Raw genomic sequence first — 24848 nt, forward strand, 5'->3', positions numbered from 1 at the left:
TATAGTGCACTGTACAGCAGTAGTATTGTTAGACTCTAAATGGTCAATTTGTTGTCACTGTTACTCCAACAGGGATGTGATCCACTAGAGGGAGTGAAACACTATTGTCTGCTTATGTTTGCATTAAATTGATAATATCAAGCTAAAAGGCTGTAAAGTCTTTAGGAAGAATGTTTTGGGGTAATGTCACAGTAGATGTAAATACTACTGTTTTTTACTGACTTTATTGTGTTTAAAAGTTTGAACTCATCTGGACCCTTGATGAAACCTTTTTAACTGCATGGATCAGAAACCACTATTTGGACATGAGCTGCATGGTCATAACTTACAACAACTAACAACAAACAACTTACTCATTCTGAACTAATACAGTGCATATCTCTGTTTGTGCTCCAGGATATTGTGGTCATGTCTGTGGTGGTGTGCATATAAAGTGTGATCTGCTTTATTGTTTAAAAATCACTTTGCTCACCACATACAGGATAAGCTGTGAAGTGTGAATCAGAGGTTTATGTCTTAATGAGAACAAAACATTTCTATTCTGTTTCTGGCTGAGAGCATTAAGATGTTTTCATATTCAAGTACATTGTGACATGTTTTATTTTGCTCAAGGACTTTTAACTCCAAGTAAGAATCTGTGGAATTCTTCTCATCATTTTGTGCCTCCACTGATTTGGATTTTCTGGTCAAAACTACTAGTACAATATTATTATTTGTTTTAATATAAAATAATTATGACCAGTAACTGTAGTAAATTAAGAATGAAGATGATACAAAATTTGGAATCAAGATGACCCCTTGTCATCTAGTTTAGAGTGATGTGGACAACATGGGGTCAAACCTCCTCTGGTGCCTTTTTTTGATTCAATACTTAACATCTCCACTAGAGGTCAGGAGAGTTTCACATGCAGCTATCGTGACTATCTGTTCAGAGATAACACCATCACCATTTCTTTACCCTCCCATGTTTGTTTCAATAAAACCCTTCAAGTGAAAGTGCTCCTGTGTAGACTATACCATTCCTAAGTGTCACTGAAAAACAAAATTGTTAATTAATGTGTGAACGAGTGAAAATTCATATTTTGCTTAAATAATCATCCATCCTACATGAACACATAGTGTGTAAACAGTGTGGAAGATGTCACTGATCTCAGGAAGTTATGTTGTGGTCACTCTGTAACATAGTCAGAAATACACTGTACATCTAAATGTAGCTGTGGTGGCTGCAGAGCTGCTACATTCTGGCTTTGTTGTATAGTATCTGCCTTAACAACACTCAGTGGAGATTTACTGTATACCATTGTAATGTGAACCGTTTTAAAGCATTTTTGAGTTAGAATAATGTAATGATCCAGAGGAAAAAAACAAAACAGATCAGAATCTTTTCTGTCATCTGTGATTTTTTTGTGTGTGATTGTTTTCAAATTGTTTTCAGAAACACCAAAGTTTTCTATCTAGAGGTTTGTAAACATATGAATTTTTAATCCGTTATTTAAGTGGTGGAAACAAATAAAACACACAAGCTGCATCTATTCTGGGATGAATGAATGAATAAAGGCAGGAATTGAGTCTTTGTGAATGTTTTTTTCATTAATGATTTCATGTACACTTCATGCTACTAACAGTGAGCAACAGTGGATGGCTTCATGACCTGTTGTACAATACAGCAAAACATCTATATACAGTATATTCTCACAGGAGAATTGACAGTAAATTTCTGGTCCCCTACAAGTCACAGCAGAGCCTCAGATCTTCAGGCCAGCTGCTTCTGACGGTTCCTAAATCTCAGTTCAAGACTAAAGGTGACTCTCAGCTCCAGACCTCCCTGCCTGAGGATCTGAGACTTGCAGAATCATGACATATTTTATATCTTTTATATTATGAAAAGCCTTTCAATAATTCTTGCACATTGTTTTATTTTCAACATGTCTTGTTATTATTATTTTTATTGTATTATCTTATATAATTACTGGATATTTAAACACTGTAATTTGTTCATTTTATTTGCCACCTTACAGCCCTGAAATGTTTTAATCCTGGTTGAAAATATATAAAGTTTATCATTATTATTCTCTGTAGCATCTCCGACATATAAACTCCAGTGATGAAGACTCTGGGCTGGTGGCTAACTTGAGATAAAAACAGGAAATTTCCTGAAAACAGCTATCATGTCTTGTTACAGACAAACAGTCGTCACTGCTGATATGAAATGTAGCAGATCGATTTCAGTCAAATCATTGAATGAGAAGCAAATTGTAATCAACAGCCACAGACAGGTTTTATATTTGTGAGGTTTATTTGTTTATTTTCACAGCTCATCAGTTTTCAATCTTTTATTTCAGTGGTGAAGGAAAATAAAATACACAAGATGTACAGTATCTATTCTTATAACAATAATAATAATAATAATAATAATAATAATAATAATAATAATAATAATAATAATAATAATAATAATAAGTGTCTTTATTTATACAGCACTTATGAAAACACATTTAAAAAGTGATTCACATAAAAACAAACACAGCAATAACAGAAAGAAGTATTAAAAGATCAACATACAAACTAAGATATCAAAACCTATAAAACAGAATAAAAACTAGAATCAGGTTAAATCAGGAAAGGTGATGTGTAAACGTATGTTTTGAGCTCAGATTAAAAGGAGGCCACAGACTCAGTCTGCCTCATTTCCTCAGGCAGGTGCCTCGGGGCTCTTATTTCAATAGCTCTGTTCCCCTTAGTCTTCAGCCAAGAATCGTACGGAAATAAACAATCAGAGATATACTGAGGAGTCACACCATTCATTCCCTCTTAAGTAATTAAAAGACCCTTGAAATCAATTCTAAGACATACTGGAAGCCAGTGTAAAGAGGCTAAAACTGGGGTGATGTATTCAAACCTGATTACTGTATGTATCACCACTAATGAATTCTTTATACAACTTCTTGTGTAGCTTTACATCCTGTAATAAATGATGGTAGAATAAGTGCTGAAGTCGGAACATGGAGTTTTCTTCTTCTTTGGTCTCTGCAATGTCTGACAGATTTCCAGCGCAGCATAACACACATCTTCACCCTATGATTTGACATTTGTTATTTAGAATCATGACCATGTACATAGTTAATACTAGCTGTATGATTCATTATGAACTACTGTTAAAAATATTTATTTTTATATTATGTTTCTCATCTGTAAGTGTAACATATGTTCACTTATTTGCAAAAATCAGAAGATGAGTGTTGTAAACTAGACTTCATTAAAGTACTGTAAATTACCTGATTCAGTCTTGTTTGACCTCTAGCGTCAGCTGTTTGCTCATCAATCTGAGGTTCTTTAGCTGCAGAAATAAATAAAGGATCATCACACCATGTTACAGCCAAACTCACATAATAAATTACAAGCAGAGAGCTTATCTGAATCCAGGTTTCTGTGTGATTCAAAATTCATCTTGTAGATTAAATATTAATTATTATTTCTGAACTACTGAAAGCAAAAAGTTAAACATAAAATGTTACATATACAATAGTTACCTGTTTTCTGACAAAGGCGATAAACCAAAAGAGATGAAAGGAGAGAGGAGAGAACAGCAAATGTTGGACACAGAGAGAACAGCAGCGTCCAGCACGAATCACAGTCTTGTAGAGTCTCATAGTGACGAAGCTCACTGGAGTCTGGATCTAACACAGAGTTGAATCATTTTGCCTGATTAAACTCTGATCTCATAGAAAACAATATGTAGTTGTATGTAGTATGTAAGTGTTCATGACCACAGTAATCAAGAAATACAGATATTTCAGAGGATTAATAATCTGTTTGGTTTAAATTAAATTGCACAGGACTTTCTGGTGAAGAAAAAAATATATATTTCATTGTCATTATTTTCTGGTCTACCAAGAGCTCTGCTCAGTGTTCTTGGTATAGTATAGTATTATAGTATCTGAGCATTGCCTTTACAGAAATATTCATAATCATTCTCATTTGAATAATGGATTATCATCCTATTCCAGCATATTTTATTTTTTCCCTGTTCAGGCCTTTTTTCTCAGATCTCAAATGTAAAGTTATCCCAAAACTTACAGTACTATGCATAAAACGTCTATAAAGACTATTTAACTTCAGATTGGGGTTTGTTGTAGCTAATTTTCACATATATTTTGTACGTGCACTTTTTTATGTTAGACTTCAGAGCACAGATATTTCCGTTAAACAATTACATTACTTGAAACCACTTATCGTCACAAATATTTAATTCACAATTTTTAAAAAAAAAAATCTTACCAAGTAGGATCCTTGTTGTGACATTGCCATATTCATAAACATATCTGTTTAGGATAAAGTAATGTATCATTTATCCTCCACTGTTTTCTTTTCAGTTCCACAGTAGTAGAGACCCGCATCTGAATTAGTGATGTTTAAAATGAGAAGGTCGTAGGATCCAGAAGAAAAGTTTCTCACAAACTGAAAATGGTGGAAGGGCTGCAGAGGACCAGTAGTATTAGTGGCACCTATCAGTGAACTTGTTTTTGTTTTTAAAACAAGAGACGGCTGGTTTTCATGAGAACAGTTCCTGTACCACACTATGAATATTCCTGTTGATAATTTGCAGTCACAGTAGAGAGTGATGTTGTCTCCTGGTCTGACTGTCACCTCCAACACTGATCCAACAGACTGAACCTGTCTGCAGGAAACAACTCCTGGAATACAAACACAATCACAAAAGCAGGTTAAAATCTGTACCATGTTACATGATCTTCACAGCAGATGCTTAACAGCAATAACACTGAGAATAGGTATTGTCATAATGGAACCTAATAATTGTAACATAATCATCCAAAATTTTATCAAGTGAATTACCAAACAGAAAGACCAGAAAAGTGTGCATCTTGTCCATGTGTGATGTTAAAGAGTTAAAAGAAAGAGAAACAGATCTTACTTATAGACATCATGACCTGCGCAGACTTTTCCATTAAAGGAAAGGTAAGCGCTGATTGGCCAGACAAGTGGAACATTTTTGTCTGTGGTTGTTTTTTATAGGTGTGATACTGACTGATAATCTGCATAATTATGTTTCCTCAGTGAACACTTGATAATACATGCAATCTGTTAAACCCCACTACATCTCAGCATCCAAATGAAGTGTTAGTATTTAGACGGTAAACTGCAGCCTAGCAATACTTGCTATAGTATCTTTGTTGTCTGTGTATCTGTGGGTCGCTACCGACATGGAGATTCTGATACATATAAACCAGATGTAGACAGTACTCTAATCCAGCAAAGCTATGAAATAAAATTCATACTTGTACAGTGTAAAGAGACATCCTTGTCTTAGTCTTCAAATAGAATCTACTATATAACTGTTACACATTTAAACTGTCAGTTTACTGTCACTCTGCAGCCTGTTGCTATTTTGAAAGATAGAACAGTGCTAGTATAGCAGCTGTTGTGAACACCAGGACAAGAGGGAGGGCTAGTGCTTGTGATCAGTGATAATCACATTAATAGTAGCTTCCAATTCCAACAAGTTCTTATATAAATGTATTTGTCAGTGCTTAAAACAATGCATATGGCTGCTTGAAAAACCACTAACTTGAGTATTTTCTGATCAACCAAATTCACACAGTTGAATGGACAAATAACACACCCCAACCTTTTTTCTAGGACTTTTGGACAATGCCACATCTGCTTTTTCTACTACAAGAGGACTGACATTATCTGATAACAAGAGGTCACTTGTCAGGAAAACATAACGTTGGCTGTTTTAAGATGTAAAACAAACACCAAATGCTGTTTCTAGTTATACTATTGATCAGGATATGAAGAATGGAAAAAAAATGACCCACTAAAGGGCACAATAACCTTATTTTCTTATTTTTCTTTTTTTTGGCAATGTTACAGTAGAAGTAAAATACTACATGCTAATGAGAGCTATCCTGATGCAGCATGTGGGTAAAGTAATAGGAGAGCATACACTTTTGTGATGTGAAAAACCTACAACTCCCATTTCACACATTTTCATTTATTTTCATTTGTATCATTTAAAGAATTGGATCCTCCTTTGCGGAGAAACGTTTTCAAACGTATGTATCAGAAATCAAGTCTACTTGTCTGTTGCATTTGGAGATGTGATGTTGTGTCCAACTATAACAATATGAAAAGCACTTTTCCTACACTTTCACTGTCTCTGATAGCACATATCATCTAAGAGGATCTGTCTGAGGAGTTGAGATGATAGAAACAATGCCTTTAGTGTCAAATCTCCATGGTGATCCCACGCAACCACTGCAATACTCTGGGACAGAAACATAGTATAATAGCACTGATACACTGTGTTCCTGACTGTGTATGTGCACAAGTAGAGCAGAGCAGAAGTCTGTTACTGAATGAGAGCAGAAGCTGCCCTCGATGAGGGTAGACTTATTTTGTGTTTTTTGTGGTCAAGATCACTCTGTTATTCTACAATATAACATCTTTTACTTTACCTTTCTTGTTCCCAGGTCAGCCTGCTGCCGCAGTTTGACAGATTGAGACACTCAGTGACTGATCATCTGCATAGTCCATGTTTTCTCTCTTTTTCCGACAAGCAAGTATATAAAAGAAGGATCTTCAAAAAAATTAATTATTGATTTTAACTCAACTTCCGATATTAATTTTAAGGATGCATTAATACCTTCTATGGGGGGAGTAATAACGAAGGTTATGATATTGTAACCCTGGTTCTATGAGCACAGGCAGAGCCCTCTACTGGACTCTATGGGTAATACTCCTCTCCAATCACATACATGCAATCCCTCACTAAAATTTGCATGTATGTAGTCGGTCAATCAGGACGCACCTAACAATTACGTGCGTTCCGCACCCTATATAAGCAGCGTCTCACTGCCACTCACCATCCAAAACCACTTCAGTGGACGGTGTTGGAGGAACAGGGTCCATCGGTAGATGGCTCTGCCTGTGCTAATAGAACTTGGGTTACAATATTGTAACCTTCGTTCTATCTCACATAGGCTCTGCACTCTACTGGGCTCTATGAGTACAATAGTTGGAGCCCGATGAATGTATGCCCTGCCACGTTATATCTAAGAACGGCCTCACTGAGCCCGGCCAGCCACAGGTTAGTTGCCATGGCCCACCTACGACTTTATAATCCCAGCTTCTTAGCATAGCAGTGGGGGGCCCAATGCAGTCCAGTTAACATGCACCACAGCTGGGTGAAAAAAATGACCTAACCTTGCAGGGGTCATAGATTTTATACCAAACACCCTGCACACCCCATTTCCCAAGTCATCTTGGATCAAGGGAGAATGCCGATGTATAATTGCCCTGGAGGAGAGGGTCAGGTGAACCACAGCTGACACACACACACAAGTCCTGAGTCGCACCTGTGAGCATGGACCTTGTAAAGGAGTTCTCCATGTCCAAGAGATAGAACCTTATGAATGGACAAGGCGTAGACCAGGACACCACTGTGCATATGTCCTCAACACTCACCCCACTGAACAAGGCCGTAGACACTGCCACACCATGCGTGGAATGCACTCGGACCACAGTGGGGGGTGTCCTTACCCGCCTGCCTGTAGGCTTGGGAGATATACTCACAAAGCCAACTAGCAAGGCGTTTCTTGGATAGGGCTTCAACAGCCACTTTCTCTCTTTAACACACAAATCAGCCTGTTCTGCTGTGGAAGGGGTGTGCAGTGATGCATGCAACACCCAATACACCCAAATTGTTCAATACCAAAGCCAGCTATGCACCCAGATAGAATATTTTCTCAAAATTCCATGGCCATGACCTTCGGGAAATCGTGGCGAACTGAAGTCGATGGCAGATTTCCAAAGGTCAGCGAAGCTGCTGAGACAGATGAGAGATTGTCGACATCATCCATCAGAGAAGCCGCTCGGAGTGTCTCAGCTGATGCATCCAGCGGCAGTAGCAGTGGCAGCAGTGGCAGCAGCAGCAGCGACAGTGGCGATGGAGAGCCAGATGGAGAGGTGATTTCAGCTTTGCCACAGAGATCTATCTCAAGCTCCGGCTTGCTCTCATTGCAGGGAAATGAGACATCACATCATCAAAAATGTTCCCACCACTTCTTCTGTAAAAGGTGGCGGCAGCAGCCTAATTGGTAGGCGCGTACATGCAAATTTCAGTGAGCGTTTGCGTGCATGTGATTTGAGAAGAGTACTACCCATAGTCTAGTAGAGGGCGGAGCCTGTGTGAGATAGAACAAGCGGCAACTACCACAGCTTGAGGTTGAAGCGAATGCCGAGGTACTGTATCTTGAAGGTCAATGCCACCAACAGCCACTAGATGCTGGCTCCAAAAATACCTGGTTCCAATAGACTCCCATTCAAAAAGCATCAACTTCTCTGTAGAAATACTTAGCCATTTTTTTTTTCAATGAGTCATTATGGTCTCAATTGCTAAATTTGGGCCCTTTAATAAGTGTGCTGGTGGTCATTTTGGAAATTATTGCTCTGGTGATGAGATTTGAAGTCTTATAGTAGGCAATGATGTCTGCTGTGTGGATGCTTAATGACAGCAGTGATTGACAGGTGCTCACCCACTGCTCTCCCCAACTCCAGGACTCATGCTGACTCACACTCGGATTGTCACAACATTTTCAGTAAGTTTAATGTTACTGAAAGCTGCCCTGTTAGCACAATTTAGCTAGAGGAGTTAACGTTAACCCAAGTGTGCAACACTCTGTTTTCGCTATGGTTCAAGGTAGTGGGGCGCGTTCCTAGAGTGTGAAAGACAACACCCTACACTCTTTATTTAGAAGATCCTGGCTACACATGGAAAAGATGGTGTTGACCATAAGCTGCAACTCTAGGCTTCAAACTGGCTCCAAAGAAAACCAATGAGTGACATCACGCTTCACTACGTTCATCTTTACAAACAGCCAGGTCAGAACCAATGCAGCAAAATAATTATTAGTCATAATATAAAGTTCCAGCTGTTTTAGAATTTATAAGATAGATAATATAGAATCATGTTGTGTAGATTGTCTTTTGACTCAAACCTCTTCTGGTGGTCTTTTTGGTGCATCATTTCATGTATCTACCGAGACTGACCTCACAAGAAAAAGACAGGATCAGTGGTTTATGCAAGTCCCCCAAAATAACACATATTTACATTCAAATGAAAGACGCCTAGTGGCTGTAACATGGCAGATCACTGTTCATACAGTGTTTCCAGATGCCAGTCAGCTCTGTTTTTTAAACCATATCCACTATCATCACCTAATCTTAACCATGTAGTTATTATTGTAGCCATGACAACAAAGGCCTCCTAACCTGAAAACAGTACTCATTTTAATTTTGTAAGGCAGAGACAAACGCTGTCCCCCCGATTACTGTTGATAAGGGCATAGTAATAATAAAATTCTTGTATGTGTCTGGTAACATCTTTGAAACTGGATGGCAAAACAGTTTGTAATAAATATGAAGGAAGACGTATCCATTGAACACATTCATTACTTTGAGTTTTACTCTCTGAGCAGAATCATCTCCAACATTACAAATACTTAGAACTGTATAAAACAGGGAGTCAGGGGATGATTGCTAACTTGAGATAAAAACAGGAAATTGCCTGAAAACATGTTGTGAGACAGACAAGCAGTCATCGCTGCCATTTGTAATGTAACAGATCAATTACAATTAAAAAAACTTGAAGCAAATTGTAATCACCAACAATAAACAGGCTTTTCATCTTGTTTTTGTAAAGCTGATTAAGTGGTGAAGAAAAACACATAAGATTCATCTGCTCTGTTTTAAATTTATTTGAAGAAAAGAACAACAACAAACCCATATATAATGTGATTAATGTCACTAACAGTGTGGACAACACTAACAATGTCAAAACAATTAGAAACAATCAACAACAAAAAAAGAAAATCACAACAGCAAGAATTACAATGAAATGTTTTACTCTGTCTACAATGTGATATGATAAAAATACATTGAGCTTTTTCACGTCAGGGCATAACAAAGACTACATGTGATCAAAGTGAGGATACAATAAATGTGACCAGTTAGGAGAGGAGGGAGATACATTTTGCCACTGTACAGTGATGACGCTACCTTGTATAGTGGGCCGCTATCCTAAAAGAGCCAATCAAGTGGTGAACCAATCACCTCCTTGTCTCAGCACACACTTGTTTAGATACATGTAAACAGGTGTGTGTAAGTGTATCTTGAAGATAATGTTAATGTTAATGCTGCCTAATGTTCTCTGGACAGCAAAATGGATAATTTTATTTCCCATCAGTGCTGGTCACTCGTTAACATGCAAGAGCTGTCTACATCTAGCTGAGACATGTACTTTCTTTATTCTTTCTGTTGTTGTTGCACTATTGTGGGCTGGGAGGAACAGCATTTTGTTTTTTTGTGTATGCAAATAAACAAAATCTTGAATCTTGAACATTGATTGACAAAACACAGACTTCTAAAAACAAAATATGAGCGTGGTCATAACAGCAGGACTCAGAAAATATGAAACAAATAATTTTTAAAATATTTATATGAAACAAATATTCATAAAAACCCCCACTATTTGTGCTTTGCTGAATAACGTATTTGTATTCAGGAACATCCCTAGTCGGAGCTAAATGACACAACGGCTTATGAATACCTCTTCTCATTCATTTCTAATGTTAACTTGTTAGGTCCATCACACCCTAGAAGTATTGATGGCAGAATATGTGCTGAAGTCAGAACTCTGGATTTTCTTCTTCTTTGGTCTCTGTGATGCTTGACGAATTTCCAGTGCAGCATAACACACATCTTCATCCTGAGATTTGACATTTGTTATTTCAAATCATGAACATGTACTATACAGATGTACTACTTTGATTTTGTATAATTCACTATGAAACACATTGGAGCAAGAATCATAGATCAATGTTGTTGCTGTAAAACATCATATACTGTATGTGCAACGTCTTTCTCAATGTATTAATGATTATTAATTATTGGGCATCATGAATAATTGCTCCATTATATATAACTGTGCCAGTGAGTCAGTATGAACAACACCAGGGTCCCACCATTGAAACACCAAATGAAATGGAGCCATTATTCATATAATTAGATAACATATTTTATCTGACACAGAATTTATACCTGTCTGACAAGTGAAAATGTTGGTCATGAGAAAGTCACATACTTTTGAAAAATGATTCAAGTTTATACTGTAAATTACCAGATTTCCTGTTGTTCCTCTGGTGTCAGGTCTTTGTTGGTCCACTTGAAGTTCTTTAGCTGCAGACATGAATATAACATCATTACACCATGAAAACCAACCTCACAAAATACCTTAAAGAATATTAATTATTGTATCTAAAGCCAGTTATGAGGTTAAAAACAAGCTTTCAGATACAAATTTGACAATATTTCTGGATAACAAGTAAACTACAAACATTTAAAGAACTAGTCATCAAAGTAATCTAATGAACTGAGGATAGAAGGACCAAGTAGATAAAAGTGACATACTGTACAGTAGGTACCTGTTTTCTGGCTGAGCTGATAAACCAAAAGAGAGAAGAGGAGAGAGGAGAGAACAGCCAGAGATGGACAGAGAGAGAGCAGCAGCGTCCAGCACACACCACAGTCTTGTTGGTGGGTTGAGGTTTGGTAATCTGGCTCACTGGAGTCTGAATCAAACGCAAACAAGTGAGTGAATGTTTGTCATTCCAATGTTATAGATACATAATAGAAATTAAAACTTGTTCACATGTTTATTATAATTTATGTTAGCGGCAGAAAAAAAAAAGACATTTCCATTAGTATTTGAGCCCTTCACAGTACTCTTGGTGCAGTATTGAGTTTGCCTTCTAGATACACTTTTTCACTTTGGCCCAGATTCATATTTGCCTTTAGACTAAAGAAACAACCAGATTCACATCTACAATCATTCTAATTTGGCTTCTGTCTTAATTATGATTTATTAGGCTCATAAATGTCAACAGTAAGTGCAACAGGAAACTTTTTCCCCATTTGACCCTGTTATCTGCAAATGGAAAATGATCTCAAAACTCACTATGCATAAAAATAAAAATAAAATATTGGCTTTACATTTATCATGACTCATAACACTTCAGATCCAAGAGGTCTCTGATTTGGCAGGAATCCTTTGTAACAATGAAACAGCATTTCCTTACAGATAGGCAGTTGTTTTACTCTGGATTCAACCTCATGACCAGCTAATGATGTTTGTATGTGCACTGTGACATCATGAAGGCTCAACTACTTCTTATTTTTCAAATGTCCACATTAATGTAAGCCCACAATTTCTTCTTGTGTGGTGATTAGTTGATCAAATGGTTAGATTTACTGTGTAGATAATTCACACATATAGAGAAGTCAGATGAGACTACTTACTGACTACGATCCTTGTGACATTTCCATAAGTGTAAACATCTCTGAAAGAATTTGTTGTCTTATCCTCCACATTGGTCTGTTCAGTTCCACAGTAGTAGAGGCCCTCATCTGAATCAGTGATGTTCATGATCAGCAGGTCGTAGGAGTCAGAGGATTCGTTCTTCACCAAATGAAAACGAGGGAATGGATTCAGAATGTTTGTATAGTCTTTGTCTCCAAATTTTGTTCTCAGAACAAGAGAAGGCTGGTTCACATGAGAACAGTTCCTGTACCACACTATGTATACTCCAGATGATCTTTTACAGTCACAGTACAGAGTGATGTTGTTTCCTGGTCTGACTGTAACCTCCAACACTGATCCAGAGATCCCATCATGACTGCAGGAAACAACTCCTGGAATACAAACACAATTAAAGCAGGTTGAAATGTTACAGTGCAACATTTCACGTTATAAAAGATGCAGGTTACTGATGAGTTAATTCTCAAAATGGGACCAATTGTAATGTAATCTTCAAAATGTAATATCAAAATAATTACCTAAGAGAACAACTAGAAAAACATGCAGCCCGTCCATGTGTGATGATGACCTGTAGCTGACAGGCAGCGACACTGTTCTTACTCACGGATGTCACGACCAACGCACACTTTTCCATTAAAGGAAATGTAAGTCATGATTGGCTAGTTAAATGGAACATCTTCTTCTGTGGTTGTTTTCTATTGGTGCAATGGTAAGTGTTGGTTTTTGCATTGATGTTAAGGTTAAAAAGATTGCTTCAGAAGACATTTGAAGAAAAGTACCTGATAAAAACAACCACACTGCAAATTCCAACTGAGGAGCCAATACAGAAGTGCATTTTATACTTATGAATATACTGATGTACAGAGACAACGAATAGACCTTCTAATTACGCAAAGGTATAAAAACATGAGGACACAGATATATAGTGCACTGTACAGCAGTAGTATTGTTAGACTCTAAATGGTCAATTTGTTGTCACTCCAACAGGGATGTGATCCACTAGAGGGAGTGAAACACTATTGTCTGCTTATGTTTGCATTAAATTGATAATATCAAGCTAAAAGGCTGTAAAAGTCTTTAGGAAGAATGTTTTGGGGTAATGTCACAGTAGATGTAAATACTACTGTTTTTTACTGACTTTATTGTGTTTAAAAGTTTGAATCCCTCTTTAATGAAAAACATCTGGACCCTTGATGAAACCTTTTTAACTGCATGGATCAGAAACCACTATTTGGACATGAGCTGCATGGTCATAACTTACAACAACTAACAACAAACAACTTACTCATTCTGAACTAATACAGTGCATACCTCTGTTTGGGCTCAAGTACACGCTGCTCATGTTTGTGTCGGTGTGCACGTAAGGTGTGATCTGCTCGGCAACCTGCTCTGTTGTTTAAAAATCACTCTGCTCACCACATACAGGATACACTGTGAAGAGTGAAACAGAGGTTTATGTCTTCATGAGATCAAAACATGTCTATTGTGTTTCTGGCTGAGAGCATTTAGATTTTTTCATATTCAAGTACATTGTTACATGTTTTACTTTCCTCAATAATTTCTTATTTTGGGTGAGAATCTGTGGAATTCTTCTCATCATTTTGTGCCTCCAGGGATTTTGATATTCTGGTCAAAACTAATAGTACAATATAAGTATTTGTTTTAATATAAAGTTGCAGCAACTGTAGTAAATTAAGAATGAAGATAATACAAAATTTAGAATCAAGATGACCCCTTGTCATCTAGTTTAGAGTGATGTGGACAACATGGGGTCAAACCTCCTCTGGCGCCTTTTTTTTTTTACTCAATACTTTACATTTCCACTAGAGGTCAGGAGAGTTTCATATGCAGCTAATGTGATTAATTGTGTGTAAAAAGTGCGGAAAATGTCACTGATCTCAGGAAGTTATGTTGTGGTCACTCTGTGACATAGTCAGAAATACACTGTATATCTAAATGTAGCTGTGGTGGCTGCAGAGCTGCTACATTCTGGCTTTGTTGTATAGTATCTGCCTTAACAACAGTCAGTGGAGATTTACTGTATACCATTGTAATGTGATGTAATGTAATGATCAAGAGGAAAAAACAAAACAGACCAGAAGCTTCTCTGTCATCTGTGGTTTGTGTGTGTGTGATGTGAAGGATGGTCTGTGTTCTCAACATCTACAATGAAACGTGCAAAATGAAGCCGTTCAATACCTTTAGCAGGCTGTGGTGGAGACAGATGTCCACTATAATCAGTTATGCTAGTAACTGTGCAAAGATAACATTTACATCAATAAGAGACAGTTCCCAGGGGAATTTGGAAGGTGATGATCAGTAATGTCACGTTTTGATTTTCTGTGTGCAATGAGTGAAGGTCGCTAGGCCATGTGTATTGTGAGAAATGTGGAAAATGCCAGGTACAATTGATACATGTTAGAGAAGTTTGGAACAACATTTTTTTTCTGAGATGAGTCATGTCTGGATTATTACCAAAGTGTCAAGGTCAAGCGAGGTGGAGTTCAGAAATTAAGCTCCACATTAGGAGGGGTTATGAGAGGTATATAATTGAATGTTTTATGATTTTGAATTAGGTTCTTTATCCCGGGATCAAGGCCTCGGTTTGCTTTATATTACTCTTTATGCTCAGTAAACCTATTCACATTGAACTCTACCAGCTTCCAGTGTATTTCTTTGAGTCTTTCTCTTATAAGCTTTGAGTTTAATGCTAAGTTGTGGGTGACCTGAAGATTTATTGGCCCATTTGAAGATTTTACCACAACAAGGCCACTAATCTGCAGCCTCAGTCTGTCTGCATGTTGAGCGCTGCCGTCATATGAGGGGCTGTTTGTCATCATGGGTTTACTGTAAATCTTACTGATCTTATTGATCTATAAGTTGATGTTTATTTGATATGAGTGTGTCCATGTGGACAACATAACAAGATTTATTTTTTCTGTTAAAAATACATTGGATATACAGTGATGTAAATGGAAAGACATGCACTTGGTGGAAAAATAGGTTTAATAAATTACGGCAGAGGATTTGGATGAAACCAGCAACATGGTCCTGGTCTCATTTGTTCTTTCCTGAATTTCAGGTTATTCACTGTTACATTGGTGCTGCCAGGTGATTCCTGTAACATTTACATTCAAATGAAAGAAGCCTAGTAGCTGTAACACAGCAGATCACTGTTCATACCGTGTTTCCAAATGAAAGTCAACTCTGTTTTTTAAACCATATCCACTATCATCACCTAATCTTAACCATGTAGTTATTATTGTATCCATAACAACGAGGGTTTCCTAACCTTAAGACAGTGCTCATTTTAATTTTGTAAGACACAGAAGCGACAAATGATTCCTCCCTGATTACTGTTAATAGGAGCAGAAAATAGATCAGAAAATTCTTGTATGTGTCACTCTGAGTCAACAATGTATTTTGGTGTTTAATTTGGAGGACTTACTGGAGACACTATAGGCCATGAGGGTAAACAGTGTTTGACTTTTCCTGTAACTAAAAATACTTGAGCATCATTCACACCTACAGTAAACAGCAGACCACTTTCTCTTAGTCAGTGCAGATCAATACCATGTGAACACTTCATAAACATTTTTACAGTAAACTTATATAAAACATGTTTTAATTGATCTCTTCAATTTCATCTTAGTGATTATTCAAAGTAAAAACAAACAAATCTACAGACAAACCTGAAACAAGAAAAAAACACAGTAAGGACGTGCATCAACACCTTCAACAGACCACTATTTTGCAGCTTTAGTCCATCTGCATGTTGCAGTTTGCTGTAGCATGAGGGGCTGTTTGTCAGTGTGGGTTTCCTGTCAGCCTTACTGACTTCAGGGGCTACATGATGGTTGAGGTTAACTTCACTGTTAACCCTTTATTGTCTGGTAACATCTTTGAAACTGGATGGCAAAACAGTTTGCAATAAATATGAAGGAAGACGTATCCATGGAACACATTCATTACTTTGAGTTTTACTCTCTGAGCTGAATCATCTCCAACATTACAAATACTTGGAACTGTATAAAACAGGGAGTCAGAGGCTGATGGCTGGATAAAAACAGGAAATTGACTGAAAACATGTCGTGATACAGACAAGTAGTTGTCGCTGGCATTTGCAATGTAACAGATCGATTACAGCTAAAAACTTGAAGCAAATTGTAATCAGCAATAACAAACATGCTTTTTATTATACATTTTTGTAAAGTTGATTAATTAAGTGGTGAAGAAAAACACAATATGCATCTGCTCTGTTATAAATCTATATGAATGTAAGGTTTAAAAGTGAAGTTAATTTATACATTCAAGTTATTTCACAAAATATGTATTTACAATGTTTACACAGTTAATTATTTATATATCGATTCTGTATTATTTATATATTTACAAGTTCAAATATTTGCATCAGCATCCTGCTAAGGTTGAAACAGTATTGAATCTGCTTCTGTGGTTTTACCTCATTACAGTTGGATCTGCCTCAGTCTAGCTTATGATTGGTTGGTTTAGTCACATGTGCCAAAAAGACGAGGAAGTGTTGTTGTTATGTCTCTGATGCCGGGAGCTAGAGTAAAGTGCTGCTTAAAAAGTCACCTGTCTCCATCCTGCTATTTTCTCTCATGAAGAGTGTCAAATTACCACCTACCGAACCCTCACGTTACATGAAGAACAGCAACAAACCCATATATAACGTGGTAAATGTCATAACAGTGAGGACAACTCTAACAATATCAAACAATTAGAAACAGTCAACAGAAAAATAAAAGAAAATCACAACAGCAAGAATTACAGTGAAATGTTTTACTCTGTCCACAATGTGATATAATAAAAATACATTGAGCTTTTTCACTTCAGGTCATAACAAAGACTACATGTAATCAAAGTGAGGATACAATAACTGTGACCAGTTAGGAGAGGAGGGAGATACATTTTGCCACTGTGCAGTGATGACGCTACCTTGTATAGTGGGCCGCTATCCTAAAGGAGCCAATCAAGTGGTGAACCAATCACCTCCTTGTCTCAGCACACACTTGTTTAGATACATGTAAACAGGTGTGTGTAAGTATATCTTGAAGATAATGTCAATTATTAATTACATTTTGTGCAGTGAAGATGCTACCTTGTATAGTGGGCCGCTATCCAAAAGTAGTCAAGTGAAGGAGCTGGTGAACCAATCACCTCCTTGTCCCAGCACATGCATGTTTACATAAATGCACATGCTCCTGTCGCACAACAAGTTAATGTTAACACTGATGGAGAGAACACAGACTTCTAAAGACAAAATATGAGTGTGATCATAACAGCAGGGTTCAGAAATCATTAACACTTCTTATCTTGCACCCACAAACGTCTGTCTGTTCTGTAGCCTTTGTTGCTAAGGTTGTTCCATGGGTTGTTCGCATTGTCAATTTGCATAATCTGAATCGGATTTGGGCTCAAACATGTACGGATATACGTATTTCAGAAGTTTCCATTTTGAGTAAAGAAAGAGAAAAATAAATTAAATCTGACTCCTGTTGACATAGCCTCCGTCTGTCGAGCTTCCAGAAGCTAACCAATCAGAACAGAGTGGGCTTATCAGGACGGGGGCCTTAAAAAGACAGGAGCTAAAACGGCCTGTTTCAGACTGAGGGGCTGCATAAAGGGCCAGTAGTGATAAATAAAAAGTTTTTTAAACGCTAAATCATGCAAAGATATTCCAGTAGAGCTACCGAATATAAATATAAACCCGGAAAAATGCATTATACAGTACATGGTCTTCAACGATCTGCTTCAGGGATCAAAGGTCATGTTTTAATTTTTTTAAATCAATTGTCTCTGTGACTAAAATCAAAACAAGCTCGAACAGAGAACGGTTGATTGGATGGTGGAGAAAAATTGTTAATTTTTTAGAATATTGAGTAAGCCTTTTGGTGCTATTGTTTCATATTGGCTTAAAAAAGGAAAAAAAAAAGAATAAATTCCTCTGTTTCAGCAGGAGTTTGTACTTTACTATATTGCTCAACTTTTCTACAGCGTGTGAGCTAAATGACACAATGGCTTATGAATACCTCTTCTCATTCATTTCTAATATCAACTTGTTAGGTCCTTCACACCCTAGAAGTATTGATGGCAGAATATGTGCTGAAGTCAGAACTCTGGATTTTCTTCTTCTTTGGTCTCTGTGACGCTTGACGAATTTCCAGTGCAACATAACACACATCTTCATCCTGAGATTTGACATTTGTTATTTAGAATCATGAACATGTACTATACAGATGTACTACTTTGATTTTGTATAATTCACTATGAAACACATTGGAGTGAGAATCAAGGATCAGTGTTAGTGTAAAACATTACATACTGTAAATGCAAAAATGGAAAGATTTCTTTAGTGAGGGATGAATTGAAATGTGCAAACCAATAAACATTTCTCATTGACGATGTTTTAACTTGACATAATAGGAAAAGCACACGTCTTTCTCAATGTATTAATAATTAGTAATTATTAGGCATCATAAATAATTGTTCCACTATATTTAACTGTTCCAGTGAGTCCCATCATTGAAACACCAAATGAAATGTAGCCATTAATAGTATAATTAGATAATATGTTTCATCTGAGACAGGATTTATACCTGACAAGTGAAAATGTTTGTCATGAGAAAGTCACACGCTTTTGAAAAGTGATTCAAATTAATACCATAAATTACCAGATTTCCTGTTGTTCCTCTGGTGTCAGGTCTTTGTTGGTCCACTTGAGGTTCTTTAGCTGCAGACATGAATATAACATCATTACACCATGAAAACCAACCTCACAAAATACCTTAAAGAATATTAATTATTGTATCTAAAGCCAGTTATGAGGTTAAAAACAAGCTTTTAGATGCAATTTTGAGAACATCTCTGGATAACAAGTTCAGATATAAACATTTAAAGAACTAGTCATCAAAGTAATCTAATGAACTAAGGATAGAAGGACCAAGTGGATAAAAGTGACATACTGTACAGTAGGTACCTGTTTTCTGGCTGAGCTGATAAACCAAAAGAGAGAAGAGGAGAGAGGAGAGAACAGCCAGAGATGGACAGAGAGAGAGCAGCAGCGTCCAGCACACACCACAGTCTTGTTGGTGGGTTGAGGTTTGGTAATCTGGCTCACTGGAGTCTGAATCAAACACAAACAAGTGGGTGAATGTTTGTGATTCCAATGTTATAGATACATAATGGAAATAAAGACATGTTTAATTTTTTTTTCCTGTATAAAACCTATCCACACATACACACACACACACACACACACACATATTACTAATATGATATCATGACGTGGAACGCACATAACCAATGCTGCATTAATGTCACACTGATACTCAGCAGAAATGGGTCTAATTCCATATTCTAATTCCAGATGTGGACTGTACATATATGATCAACTGTGAGTTACTAAAATATGATTGATTGGAACACATTACACTTCCCAACAGTAAATAAGTAGTTAGAATGAGCATGGCCTCTTACATTGTAGTGTATCATTAATAATTAATGTTATTGGGCTGACATGATTTTTGATGACCACAACTAATCATTGTTGTTGTTCAGACACAAATGTGCAGTTCATTTCATGTGTTTTTAGACACTAGTGTGAATCGAGCTAATGTTGTTTCAATTTGCAGTAATCTCTCCAGAGCCAACTGCATCTTTCAGGAGAAGGGACTTCGGGAGAAACTTTAACTTGTACAGAAAAGGGAATTGAAATATTCAGCAAAGTGATGAAGTTACCTGCAGCCTCTCCCAGAACCAGCACAACAGGATGTAGACCTTTAAAGAGGGCTGTATGTGTAGAAATGTGTGTATCTAAAACAGAAAAGATGGTCTCCATTGTACAGATTGACTGAAGTCCCCTCTTTGCTTCAACAAAACGATACTGGTCCCCTGTTAGATGTTGTGGTGCGACATTCACACTCTTGCATGGATGTATTCATTAGGACAGAAAAAGACTGAAAATGTAACCCTGATCAATGAGTTGTTATGTGACAAAGTTTGACAGGAAAACAAGGATTAAGTGTTTGATCAGTTTTGTAAAAATGTTTCCTGCTCTGTGTCTCTGCAGAGGGGAATAAATAGTTTGTCACAGAGCCTTTAGAGGATCTTCTATTGTCTGCAAGTAGAAATGCTGCCTGGGAACAACAATTTAAGGGGGTGTGAGAAATTAAGATTAATTAGATTGTCAGAGATACAAGGGATAAATCAGCTAGAGGATGGATTAATCCCCAAAAGCCCAATGTCAAACTACTGCAACATAAGTGTCCATAAGGTATTGGCTCTACTGAAGTTTTTTACTCCTTGCCTCCGTTTTTGGAGGGGTGATGAGGGGTGTGAATCTGTGTCTGTCAATCTGTGTCAGTCCTTGGTTGTCTGCAGTGTGGGGGATGGTTTCCTGACAATGATCATTGGGCCTTTTCACTTTGGGTTTCAGGGTTGCTAACTTCTCATAGCCAAGATGTTGTATCCAATTCAGGCTGACTGAGACATGGGTATTCCTCTGTCCTGGGTTAAATGTGTGCCACACACCACTGGCCTTTGGTGATGCAGCTTCTCTGGAGTGTTTAGGAGGATACTTTGAAACTGTTAAGAGTGGAGGTACAAGCAACTCTCTACTTTTGTTGAAAATTGCACCCAACACTACTCAGAAAAAGTAGCTAAACAAAGTACTTCACATCTAGAGTCATCTACTGAGAGGTGGCATAATCAGATGTACATGTAATGTAGTACACCACAAAAAAGTTGGGGTTGAATGACTTTTAATATATCATTAAATTAATTGAAAAGTGATTGTACGGAACATGGTTCTTTAAAGCAGTAGGGCTTTTTGGCACTCAGTGGCTCTATATGTCTGACTAATTGACCTTACCTGCAGAAGGAAATGCATAGAATGGAGCAGAGAGTAAAGGAGACTGACTCCTGACCAACTACCAAGCTGACCATTCATTCAACTCCAACATTTCTTTTTGTGGTGTACTAAATTACACATACATGTGGTTATTATGCCACTTCTCAGTGGATGTTTCTTGATGTGAAATACCTTGTTTAGCTACTTTTTCTGAGTAGCTTGTAGTGTAGGGTCCAATTTTCTACAAAAGTGGAGAATTGCTTGTACCTCCACTCTTAACAGTTTCAAAGTATTTTCCCCAATGTGCCAGAGAAGTTGTGTCACTAAAGGCCAGAAGTGCCAGGGGACAGGGGAATACCCATGTCTTAGTCAGTCTCAATTGGATACAACATCTTGGCTACCTGAAGAACAATGTGAAAAGGCCTTAACAACCATCGTCAGCTATGGGAAACCATCTCCGACACTGCAGACAATCAAGGACTGACACAGATTGACAGGCATCCTAACACACACTCACACACTCACACACGTATACATATATATATACAGACGGGTGACAAATTATAGGAAAAACTGGTACAGGCCTGAATGATTGACGCCTACAGTTAGGAGATCTAGTGGCTCTGTTATGTTGTGGGGGGCATTTTTCTGGCATGGTTCGGGTCCACTTGCCCCATTAGAAAGAAGGGTTACTGCAAATCAATACATGTGTCTCCCTCCAGACAAGTTTCAGAGACTTGTAGAAAAAATGCCAAGGCTGAGGAACACCATTCTTCCAAAAGATATTACCTCATTTGGTGTTTAGATGATGGTGGTGCAGAACGCCGTCTAACATGTCGGTCCAAAATCTCCCATAGGTGTTCAATTGGGTTGAGATCTGGTGACTGTGAGGGCCATATCATATGAATCACATCATTTTCATACTCATCAAACCATTCAGTGACCCCTCATGCCCTGTGAATTGGGGCACTGTCATCCTGGAAGAGACCATTCCCATCAGGATAGAAATGTTTCATCATAGGATGAAGGTGATGACTCAGAATAACTTTGTACTGATAAGCAGTGACTCTTCACTCTAAGGGGACAAATGTACCCAAACCATGCCTGCAAAATTCCCCCCACAGCATAACAGAGCCACCAGATCCCCTCACTATAGGGATACAGCATTCAGGCCCGTACCGGTTTTTCCTTTAATTTGTCACCCGTCTGTCGTATATGCAATATTCTATGCTGGATTTAGCATCATGATGGTTTTCCTGCTCCATCCGTAATAAAAGTACACACATTTGTAGAAACAAAATCCTTACATGACTTTTTCACTTTGGCCCAAATTCAGAATTGCCTTTAAGATACAGAAACAACCAGAATCATATCTACAATCATTCTAATTTGGCTGATGTCTTTATTGTGAGTTATTAGGCTTGCAAATGTCAACAATAAGTGAAACTTTTTTGGGTTTTTTTGTAAATGGAAAATTATCTCAAAAGTCACTCTGCATAAAAAAACAACAACAAAAAAAAAACATAGAACATATCGGCTTTACATTTATCATGACTCATAACACTTCAGATCCAATAGGTCCCTGATTTGGCAACACCATGAAGGCTTAATTACTTTTTATTTTTCAAATGCCCACATTAATGTAAGCCCACATTTTCTTCCTGTGTGGTGATTAGTTGGTCAAATGGTTAGATTTACTGTGTAGATAATTCACACATATAGAGAAGTCAGATGAGACTACTTACTGACTACGATCCTTGTGGCATTTCCATAAGTGTAAACATTTATGGGAGAAATTGTTGTCTTATCCTCCACTTTGGGCTGTTCAGTTCCACAGTAGTAGAGGCCCTCATCTGAATCAGTGATGTTCATGATCAGCAGGTCGTAGGAGTCAGAGGATTTGTTCTTCACCAAATGAAAACGAGTGAATGGATTCAGAAAGTCTGTATCGTCATTGTCTGTTGTGTCTCTGCGCTCAAATTTTGTTCTCAGAACAAGAGAAGGCTGGTTCTCATGAGAACAGTTCCTGTACCACACTATGTATACTCCAGATGATCTTTTGCAGTCACAGTACAGAGTGATGTTGTCTCCTGGTCTGACTGTAACCTCCAACACTGATCCAGAGATCCCATCATGACTGCAGGAAACAACTCCTGGAATATAAACACAACAATTAAAGCAGGTTGAAATGTTACAGTGCAACATTTCACGTTATAAAAGATGCAGGTTACTGATGAGTTAATTCTCAAAATGGGACCAATTGTAATGTAATCTTCAAAATGTAATATCAAAATAATTACCTAAGAGAACAACTAGAAAAACATGCAGCCCGTCCATGTGTGATGATGACCTGTAGCTGACAGGCAGCGACACTGTTCGTACTCACGGATGTCACGACCAACGCACACTTTTCCATTAAAGGAAATGTAAGTCATGATTGGCTAGTCTAATGGAACATTTTCTTCTGTGGTTGTTTTCTATTGGTGCAATCGTAAGTGTTGGTTTTTGCATTGATGTTAAGATTTAAAATATTTCTTCAGAAGACACTTGAAGAAAAGTACCTGATAAAAACAACCACACTGCAAATTCCAACTGAGGAGCCAATACAGAAGTGCATTTTATACTTATGAATATACTGATGTACAGAGACAACGAATAGACCTTCTAATTAAGCAAAGGTATAAAAACATGAGGACACAGATATATAGTGCACTGTACAGCAGTAGTATTGTTAGACTCTAAATGGTCAATTTGTTGTCACTGTTACTCCAACAGGGATGTGATCCACTAGAGGGAGTGAAACACTATTGTCTGCTTATGTTTGCATTAAATTGATAATATCAAGCTAAAAGGCTGTAAAGTCTTTAGGAAGAATGTTTTGGGGTAATGTCACAGTAGATGTAAATACTACTGATTTTTACTGACTTTATTTTGTTTAAAAGTTTGAACTCCTCTTTATTGAAAAACATCTGGACCCTTGATGAAACCTTTTTAACTGCATGGATCAGTAACCACTATTTGGACATGAGCTGCATGATCATAACTTACAACAACTAACAACAAACAACTTACTCATTCTGAACTAATACAGTGCATACCTCTGTTTGTGCTCCAGTATACGGTGGTCATGTCTGTGGTGGTGTGCATGTAAGGTGTGATCTGCTCAGCAACCTGCTTTGTTGTTTAAAAATCACTCTGCTCACCACCTACAGGATACACTGTGAAGTGTGAAACAAATGTTCATGTCTCAATGAGAACAAAAAATTTCTGTTTTGTCTCTGACTGAGAGCAGGTGTTTTCCTATTCAAGTACATTGTCACATCTTTTACTTTGCTCAATAATTTATTCATCAGGACTGTCTTCTTAATCATGTTCCCACACACATTTGGACCATTCACACCCACACTACAGAGTTGCATTGATTTTGTATCGGCTAAGAAGTCAGGACACGATGAGTGACAAGCGTTATGGAGCGGCAACTCCATCCATGTAGAGGTAAGATCAATGAGCAGATTCGCTGTTCCTGAAGTAAGAAGGATGGTGAACCGGCAGTGAGATACTGCTTATGTAGTGTATAAG

At 37.5% G+C, this 24848-nt stretch overlaps 1 protein-coding gene across 1 annotated transcript; it reads right to left on the reverse strand.

Moving 5' to 3' along the window:
- Positions 1–16077: 16077 nt before the first annotated feature.
- Positions 16078–23676, reverse strand: LOC122993339. The gene is made up of 5 exons (XM_044367426.1): positions 23570–23676; positions 23015–23422; positions 19398–19544; positions 19093–19151; positions 16078–16089 (listed from the first exon to the last, which is right to left on the reverse strand). Exons 1-5 carry the CDS (start codon positions 23604–23606, stop codon positions 16078–16080), a joined length of 663 nt encoding a protein of 220 aa, XP_044223361.1. The 5' UTR covers positions 23607–23676.
- Positions 23677–24848: the final 1172 nt, after the last annotated feature.

The sequence above is a fragment of the Thunnus albacares genome, chromosome 12 (genome assembly GCF_914725855.1).
Source record: "Thunnus albacares chromosome 12, fThuAlb1.1, whole genome shotgun sequence".
Taxonomy (NCBI): Eukaryota; Metazoa; Chordata; class Actinopteri; order Scombriformes; family Scombridae; genus Thunnus; species Thunnus albacares.